At 44.2% G+C, this 10,121-nt stretch overlaps 1 protein-coding gene across 1 annotated transcript; it reads right to left on the minus strand.

The window, feature by feature from the left end:
- Positions 1-198: 198 nt before the first annotated feature.
- rgmb (repulsive guidance molecule BMP co-receptor b) lies at positions 199-9,661 on the minus strand. The gene is made up of 3 exons (XM_039802613.1): positions 9,097-9,661; positions 4,205-4,770; positions 199-2,605 (listed from the first exon to the last, which is right to left on the minus strand). Exons 1-3 carry the CDS (start codon positions 9,212-9,214, stop codon positions 1,847-1,849), a joined length of 1,443 nt encoding a protein of 480 aa, XP_039658547.1. The 5' UTR covers positions 9,215-9,661; the 3' UTR covers positions 199-1,846.
- Positions 9,662-10,121: the final 460 nt, after the last annotated feature.

Here is a 10,121-nt window from a genome sequence, read left to right on the forward strand (position 1 = left end):
GGGTTGGTGCACATGCTGTTATATGCATATGTGTGTTTGTGAGAAGATCTGTGTGTATTCTTTAATCCTCAATTCCTTGCATTACTAAACAAATAGTGGGGAGTTACAAATAAACATAATTTTATCTTTTTTAGGATGTTGTTTTGCTTTTTTATATTTCTGTTAAATGTGACAATAATAAACAAGATGTAAGCTTGGACCATTTTGACTTTATTGTTTTTTTAAATAAAACACTTGCACACAGTTTTTTCCTTTTTCCATGTTTTTTTGAGCGCCTTGAGTAACACATTGACATAGCAACAGAGCACCACTAAGTGGCAGTACAATCACATCTGACATTTTTTTAAATTATTATCCAACAGCAAGAATATGGATCTTTACTTCCTCTACAGGACACTACGTTCATAAATAAGTTAAGTATTTCAATATTGACCAGTCACTCTTCACCAAACTGACACTCACACATGATGTATGATCACATTGCCAAAAACTGATATTAAGCTGATTATGGCCAACCAAATGGGGCATAATTATACAGAAAGCTACATCTTAAAAAAGCTCATAGTCTTGACATGTCTATCAGGTATCAAATAGCATACATTTCCCACAACACACTGCTGAAGCTGACGGTGTAGAGTTCTCAGTGATTTGCCGAGTTTACACGTATCCCAGTAAGGAGCAGCTCATCAATTCTGGCAGTAGGAGTAAAACAGTCTACAGGAGCAACATTAAAAACAGGGGAGAGAGTGTGAGGAGGAGACAAGTGCTGGTTTGGTGGTGAGTTGTGACATCCTGTGTACATAAAAACCATACATTATCGGTCTTTGGCTCAAATTAAAACAACAAAGAATACAGAGAGCAACATACATGAGCCGGTATCATCACAGCCTCTTGGCAAAAAGTTGGGAATAACTCTGACATGATTCTAAGAGGAAATAAAAACACATCCAAGCATCCAACCAACTGGCAATAGAAAAAAAAACACTGACGCACACACACACACACACACACACACACACACACACACACAACACACACACACTTTCATACACAATCGCACATATTTGAAATCAGGACTGAGAAAAAACAAGAAATTCATACAGCAACAAAATAGCACTGATGGCATCTGCTGTGACACTATTCACAATACATTCAAAAGGGAACAACTCACATTGACTGAATTAAAATGAGACGCTGTGTAAAATCAGCTATTGGAAGAATGATGCATTTAGCAAAAATGGCAGCTCCTTGTATTTAACAGACTTTTACTTTGAAAGGATAAAAAATCAATTGATGGATGATCTCCACAACTTGAGCCATTGGAGACTGTCATGGAGGACAGTAAGTGAGAGGAAGAAACACTGATGTGGATTTGTTATAACAACAACAAAAAAACTAAATAAAGTGCTTCTGTTAAAACAAACATCCTCTGTCTGAGGTATCAAAGAAAAAATCACATCAAATGACACAAAAAATGAACTCCACGCCATTACACTTTGCACTGAAGACAAGCTATTTACAGTTTGGAGTGTATATCCACACACTCTATTCACTCACACAGGTACGTTTGTGTCATTGTCAAGTGTCTTATCCAAAGATGAAGACAGATTGTGAAAGCCAACATCACATCACCTGTGTTATTCCCCAGAGGGCTGATTCTGCCAGGTAAGATGCAGTTAGTGTTGCCATCTCCTGTGCTAAAAAGTTCGCAGTAATTGTCCAGACTGCTGTTTCCTCTGAACATGAGAGAGGAATCAGTGCTCAGTATCAGTGCTTAGCAAAAATCTCCCCAAACTCTCTCTCTAGTGCACACACAAAGTCCTACACAAGCCTCCCACTCTCGCTCTTACATCAATACTACGCTCAGAGCACACAGCAGGAGCAGAGCTAGCCGCGTTATAGGTTGAGAATCAGAGTGTAAGGTGGAGGTGGCAGAGCCGCGGGGGTAGATCCTCCATCTATCCCGGTGTGGATGGAGACTCTCCATGTCCTTCAGGGCGCTGTACGCCGCCATTGTGAAGTTAGCATCGCCAGTGGTGAGGAGATCAAACACGCAGGAGTGAAAGTAAATGTCCTGCACCTCCAGCTGCTCCCTGCAGCGTTCCTTCGCCCCCTCGACACTGAAAACCTGCGCGGCACCGTAGGGAGATGCTTGTGTCTGTGAGGAGTAGCTGGGCCGACGCAGCTGCTGAAGCTGCAGGCCGAGCACAGGAGGGGAGAGGGGCAGGGGAAGATGCCCTGCCTGGTCGATGCGTTCTCCGCCGGGGCAGCCATTCAGACAGAGCTGCAGGTCCTGGGTGGCATCGTAGGCCTGAGCCAGCTCCTCTGGGATCCGCACCGCCAATGTCAGGTAGTGGCCTAGCTGGCGAACGATTACAGTTACACCTATGTAGCCAGCGTGCAGCTCCACGTGGCGCCCCGGGCTGCGCTCAGAGATCCACAGAGCCCGGACTTTACCAGTTGCACCTTCTGCACCAGCAGAAATGTGGATAGGTTCTCCGCTGCTTATGGTTCCATCATCAAAGGCAGCAGGGAGGTTGTCTGTGACGGCCTGGTAGACCCTCTGTTCTGTACAACCCTCATAGGGCTTGAAGATGATGGTGATCTATAGAGAGGGAGAGAAAAAGACATTCACAATTACAAACTCAATTCATTAGATATAGGACAAAGACAACTTTCATCAAAGAGATGAGAAGAGCTATAACAATGAGTCAATTAATCATAGTTAACTGATTTATCATTCAAATAAATATCTTTATTGAGTATCTTTCAGTTGGACAAAATTGAGGTTTACAAGGTAAATCTCTCTCCCCCACACACACACACTCACAAATAGTAACATTCACCCATTACGCAGGTTATTAACTCTCATCACACAACATTTGAGAAATGACTAAATTACTTTTCAACAACTTGTAATTTGACACAGCTATGCAAACATGCTGACACATGCACACACACAGGGCTCAGTGGTAAGTGGAGGCAGTGGATACAGGGGTGTGGTGTGAGCATTACGGTTAGCACTCGCATCATAGTTCCGGTGAATAGCTGCATTGTTCACATGACAGCTGTGAGGAATGAGGCATGGCAGGCCATTAAGCCTGGAGGGCTATGTGTGTGTGTGTGTGTGTGTGTCTATAATAATCGTGACTAATAACTTGCCCCACCTCTGACACAAGGTCAAACCTTCAGCTCCGCATTTGCTTAATGTGTGTGTGTGTGTGTGTGTGTGTGTGTGTGTGTGTGTGTGTGTGTGTGTGTGTGTGTGTGTGTGTGTGTGTGTGTGTGTGTGTTATGTCAATGTGTGCATGACTAAGTGTATGCATGGGTGTGTATGTTTTAATAATTAAAGCTATCGACTAAGCTAGAGAGGGCAGCTCATCATGGGAAATATCAACATAGCTTCTTTAACACCACAAAGATCACCTTGTGTGGCTCGCCATCCATTTGGTAGTGTGTGTGTGTGTGTGTGTGTGTGTGTGTGTGTGTGTGTGTGTGTGTGTGTGTGTGTGTGTGTGTGTGTGTGTGTGTGTGTGTGTGTGTGTGTATTTTTGTCATAAAGGGATAAGGCCCCTTAAAACACATAGTGCTTTAAGCTGAGTGCAAGGAGTGCCACTTATGACACACACACACACACACACACACACACACACACACACAAATACTTGCAAAAACACACATGAGTAAACAGTGGGTCCTTTCACACATCTCATTCCATGTTATTAGAGGTCAGGCTATATGCAGCCATTAACCAAGTTAGGTTTCCAACACTGCTTCAGTCACAAGAGATAGTCACAAGATCGGGCTGTTTTCCTCACACCTGTGAGTCTGAGGGAGCGAGAGACACATTGAACGAGACAGAAAGAGAGAGAAAAGTAGCAGGGAGAGCAAGTATGTTTTCTAGCCTCACATTGATAAGATGTCTTATGCTGAAGCACAGAAAGAAAAAATAAGCAATTAAGAGTTCATTATAGAAAATGTTTCTCTCTCTAACACACACACACACTCACTCACACACACACACACACACACACATGCAAACACAAGCGCGCGCACACACACACACACACACACACACACACAAATAAACTAGATTACGCCAGCTGCCTTCACTTAGGAAACTCTTTCAGCCTTAATAACAGCAAATTAGAACTCAAAAGCTAATTTCTCTCTGCTTCCTGCTTTATAAAGGTTCTCTTCTCACCTTATTAGTTGCTGTGGCACTAGAGCCAGGTACCACGGGAACATTAGTGACCTGTACTGACAGATAGTCATTATCGATGAGAGGCCACGCCCCCTCCACCTTGCAAGTCTGGAAGCTGTCCTTAAACGTCCTCAGGTGTGGGTCCCCAAACAGCCCGCAGAAAAGATAGACAGGCCGAGAGTGGCCCTGGCTGTGGCCGTGAGCGTGCGAATGTGTGTGTGCATGCATGTGGGAGTGGGAGTGGGAGTGGGAGTGAGCATGCTGGGTGCGACTGTGGTAGTTGCAGGGTTCGTGTTGAACTTCAGGGTGCGTGGAGGACGTGGGCCCGTCTCTGGAGCAGTTCCTCTGGCTCATGAGGTCGGAGATGCCCAGCACAGCAGAGTGGAAGACAAGGTTCCCACGGCAGGACTTAGCTGTCCTCTGGGTGCAGGCCGAGTATGCACGTAAAGCTTTGCAAAACTCAGTGTGAAAGCCATCCACGGCCGGCGTCAGGTGGGAGGTAAGGGAGACGAAGTCGGTGGTGCACTTCTGTATACGGCACTGAGGGATGGCAACCTGGCACTGACCTGGAGAGGACAGAGAGCAGAAATGTTGTTAGCAGAGTGAAATCATTACAGGAACAGCCCTAACAGCCTTAAAGATTATCACTCATCTGATAATGTGGGTATGTACTACACTGAGAAAAATGCAAAGCTCATGTGCACACAGAAGACTATTAAGGTTACTTTGAACTTAAACACACAATGCTACCGGCCTGTTACAATCCAACGTAATACAATCGGAAAAAGAACCGTCCACTAGTTAAAAGTCTTGATGAATCAGTAGTGCCGCTCTGTGAGTGTAATAAACCTTAAGTGTAATAAACCAAAGAGCAGCCAGAGAGAAAAGATAAAGAACGTTTTCCCACAAGGAGTGAGATAATACTGCTTATATAGCCATGGAGCACATAACAATACAAGGTGTGCTATGTACACAAACATACTACCATGACTTTGTGAAGCTTATAATGTTCCATTTTTGTTGAGGGTATTGTATTTGTGATCCTGTGTAGCTTTAGCAGATACAATACACAATCAGAAATGTTTATTTAGTTTATTAGATATAACTTCATGTTTGTTTGCAGCTATGAGCAACAGAGCAGGCTGAAGTAAGGAAATGCATCCAAAAGACTGATTATTCTGTCCCTGTTTACCCATTAGGAACAAATTTCTTGGTCCAAAATTGTCCCTGATGTTTTATCTGTTGCTATATTTCTGAATGTAACAAGGGTCAAACCAGCCTTTTATATCATAGATCATCAGAGAGAGAGGGAGTTAGAGCAAGAGAGAGATTAGAGACCAGACCTAATGCATCAGTCACAGCGTTCTCCCATTAGATTAGGCCAGAGAGAGGCTCTGCAGTCTATGGGCAGCTGCACAGACACACACAAATAGCTATCTTAGAAAGAATGCTGCTTATGCTTTCGTTAAATGCACACTAGGGCTGCACGATATTAGGAAAATATCTAATAGCGATTATTTTGACTGATATTGCGACTGCGATATGATTCACGATATTGGAGGGAATGATCATTTTTGTATCATTATTCTCATTTTCATTGAAAAATATATTTTTTTAAAGATTGAAGTGTGATTTGGATCTGTACCAAACAAAGGTTTTTTCTTTAGTCTGTAGGATACAATTTTTAAGCCAGGATGTCTCTGCAGCACATATTTTGCCTTTAACAAATATTGCGCCCCCCTGCGATTTGGATATTGCATTAGTTCATAATGCGATTTCGATAAAATTACGATTAATATTGCAGCCCTAATGCACACAGTCAGTGATCTTCAGATGGTGCTATGATCTTCTAATGGCCAAGCAAAAGCAGAAAGTGCATGGTTTTTACTGATTCCCTTAATGTCACACCATCACTTCAAAACCACTTACACATAAACACACACAAGCAAATAGCACATTCCAGCTCTTCTTTGTACATTTATTTCATTTTGGGGCATGAAGGAGTCGGGCACCACCATTTGGGGGCAGTAGTGATCTGAGTTTTAGAAATCAAGGTGCAGGTACGGACCCCCACTCACACCCCGCTTTAGAATCTCTCTCCTGCCTGTTAAATACTGACACCAACCCACAGACCCACAGACCCACACACACACACACACACACACACACACACACACACGCACAGGCTGCCATCCATGCCAACAACCACTGTACAGACAGTCTGAGTACTGAGGACACATTGTGTCTTTGACTGGTGCACCAACAGCCTCCTTCTTTCCCTCCTATCTGCCCCGCAGTACCTAAATACCGCTCCCAATCTAATCAGAGCGGGTTTATTCTCTTTCGAAGGGGTATCAGAATCATGAGCTGCTCTAAAAACACACAAAAGAACTCATTCACTGACATTTTCCCAGCAGGGTGACGTAGCAGAGAAGAGAGTCGGCCCTGTAACTGAAGGACTTGAGTTCAAACTGCTGACTTATATAAAGGTTAAAACCTCTCTGACAACAAGCATCTACTGAAGTTTCACACCAGGTGACCCTGCACTGCCTCCCTGTGCATGCATCACACACACAAAAAGGGGATTTTCATGAGATGATTAATAATAATAAAGCACAATTTTAATATTTTTGCTCTTCAAGGCTTCCAGTATGATCTCCCTTTTGTGAAGCCATCCTCCTAAGCCTTCCTTCTAAACACGCATAGCTGTACTTTCAAAAGAAAATCCAATCTATGCATATAAATAAGCAATTTGTGGTAAGTCGAGTCGAGGTGATGAATACTGAATTGACTTGAAAATAGTGTTAAGAAGAGAATAAAGAACTCCTCATGTGAGGAGCTGATGCACGAGGGCTGTTCAACACATCCAGAGCCTGGTTTGTTTCATCCCCTGTGGTGAGTATCTAATATAGACACAATAAAACAGCAAGCAATGCCCACAGCACTCCTTCCATGTCCTACCACAATATTAGCCTCTCTTTATCACTCCATCCCCCACTCCCGGCTCTCATCTCTTCTTTTTTCTCAATATTTTTCCAGCTCAAATCATTTCCCTCCATCAGCATTGTTCTGATATAGCCCTATTCTTTCCTGTTTACAGCCATCTCAGTCTGATTCCCTGACCAGTCTCTCACTCCCGCATCCTGAGGCACCCTCTCCACCATCAGACAGAGGTCAAAAGATCCTCCATCTGAATCTCAGGCTCAGTTTAGCAATTCTTTGTCTCCCTATCCGACAGCCTCCAACTTTTCTGATCTCCGGAGATCAGAAAAGGATCTACTGGGATCATCTCTCAACCGAGGGAATAGCTTGTGAAGTGCTTATTGATCACCTTGTTGTGTGCACTTTCTCTCTCTCTCTCTTTCTCTCTCTCTCTCTCTCACACACACACACATAGATACAGACACACACACACACACACACACATGCGCGCGCACACACACACACACACACACTGAGCTCAAATCACACAAACAGCCCTCCAAGCTTACAGATACAAAGCTTCACAGGAGCTCACTACAGCGTGCACTCTTTCTCCCTCTCGACCAGACACTCAGGAGTGGGAACAATAGTCAACAACTCAGACATTCCTACCACCCTGTCTAAACAGACACATGCTAATGGCTGGAGCGACAATGGAATATGTCTGAATGCCTTGAAATGTACAAGTTATAACAAATTAAACAACTGACTAAATATATGCACATTCTTTCCAGGTGACGCACGTGTAGCAGAAGGTGCCAAGAGGGTCTTTAATGTGAAGTGGGTCTCTCTGTTCCCACCAGGCTGCGTGCAGAGGCGGTTTTGTCCCGCTGCCTGAGCCGTGTTAAACTAATTACTGAAGGTGTGACTGCTCAACAGACAGCTGCCACAACAGCAGACCCCCTGCACACACAGCAACATTCACAGACTTGGCCCAAAAAATAAAGCTGGTTTCTGGAAAGAGGACATGAAAAATGCATCTGTGGTGATGCATTTAAAACCAACACACACTGTGGTACATTCGTGGAGAGTAAATCATGACCTCTGTACAGCCACAGCCAAGGAGTCATATTATGTTTTAGTGTCAGTAATCCTTACAAACAACTTATTCACTTTTGGCTTTCTCTTCTTTTGTTTAATTCTTTGTTTTCTTCTTCTGTCCAGCATGTGGCTAAGATTGGGATGTGGGACTTTCTGCTTTTGGTGATTAGAAGACAAGCAGCCACAAATACAAACACATTGCTGTTCAGAAAAGCATTATTTTAGGGTTTTTTTTTTCCTTAGAAGAATATACCTTGTGTAACTTAAATCACTTTCAAACCATCTCTTATGATGCATTTTATAAATGTGCACCATGCAACTGAACATAAAGTGTATAGGTTTAGTCTGATTTACAAAACAGTACAGCCCCGATTACTAACTTTTCAGATCAGATTTATACTCGTATAGATAGCCTATTGTTTATTTCGATATTGCTCTGAGGAAAGGTATCTGTTATATATGGACACGAGGAGAGATAGTCACCCTCTCTTCCCTTCTCTTCCCCTCCTCCATGGGCCATTAAGGGGCAGACAGGAGAATGACGGCCCAGGAGAGAGGAGGAGAAACTCGATCCGTGCTCAGACTGCTGCACTGCCGCTGGAGAGAGAGCCATTGTCAGGCAGCACTGGGCCCAACACAAGGATCGGAAACGCAATGATTACAAACGCCTAATAACTAATAAAGTATGTCTGATTAAGACCTAATGCAACAGACTGACAATAAATGTTGTTACCGTGGTTGCAATTAGTGCAGCGCACAGCAATTAGTGCGAAATTGAATGACAAAGTGCGTGAAATGACAGATTAGTTGCGATCACGCCGAGAGACACACTCGTTGTTGCGGCGTTGAAGTGTAGGCTAGTTAGTTACCTATGTGAGCACCGCAGCAGAGAGCGATGATCAGCAGCAGCAGTGGCCGGAAGCGGCGCACCAGAGACGGGGATGCGAGGCGCTCAGCCCCGCGGCAACAGCATCCGGCTCTCCCCATCCCCGTCCATGCAGGGCCAGGAGGGGAGAGTGGACGGACCTCCAAAGGGCGAGGAGGAGTAGTGTCCAGGCCTTCTCACTTCTTCTTGTTCTTGTTCTTCTTCTCCTTCTCCTTCTTCTTCTGCCTCTTCTTCCTCACTCTTGTCTCCTTCCTCTCCTCCTCGGGTGCGCAGGGGCATTAAAACACAGCTGCTCCGCGGAATGCAGGGCGGAGGGGGTCGAAAGGCAAAGAGAGGAGGAAAACAAAGTACAAGGATAAGTCACTCCGACAACACTTTTACTTCCCCCCTGTAGGCTACAACATCCACACCGCACGTGATTTAAGTGCGCTCCCTCCGCGGTCGGACTTTCCCCTTGATTGTGATCACAGCGTGCTCTCCTCTCCCGTCCTAAACACGCACACACATCTCTCTCTTCCTCACCAGCCAGGCCGGGGTTTCTCCTCCACTCCTCCCCTTTCACTTTCTCCTCCTCCTCCTCCTCTGCCCCTCCAACAAATCAATAGAGAATCAACCAAACCCTGCTGGCGGAAAACCCGCCTACCACGACTCTCACTCACAGAGAGAAAGAGGCAGACTACAAAATAATGAAGAGGCCGGAGATAAAAGTTGTAAAACGTTGGTAAGATGCCATTAAATCACTGTGTATACCGAAGAGAATAATGGGTTTCCGATGTAGCGCTGCCAAGCCAAGGTATTTTACTTGGCAAAGTGAAAGCTGATCATCACAAACCAGAGCCTAAGATAGGCCATGCATAGCGTATTTCTTCATGTGTTCGTTTTTCTTGTGTTTTCTCTCTAATAATAGTAATAATAGGCTATTAACAATAATAATCATATTCCTATAATATAATAATAGTAACCCCTCCACCCGGACAACAAAAGGAAACTAAGCAAATTAGTTTTACA

This window comes from Perca fluviatilis, chromosome 6 (genome assembly GCF_010015445.1).
Source record: "Perca fluviatilis chromosome 6, GENO_Pfluv_1.0, whole genome shotgun sequence".
NCBI lineage: Eukaryota > Metazoa > Chordata > Actinopteri > Perciformes > Percidae > Perca > Perca fluviatilis.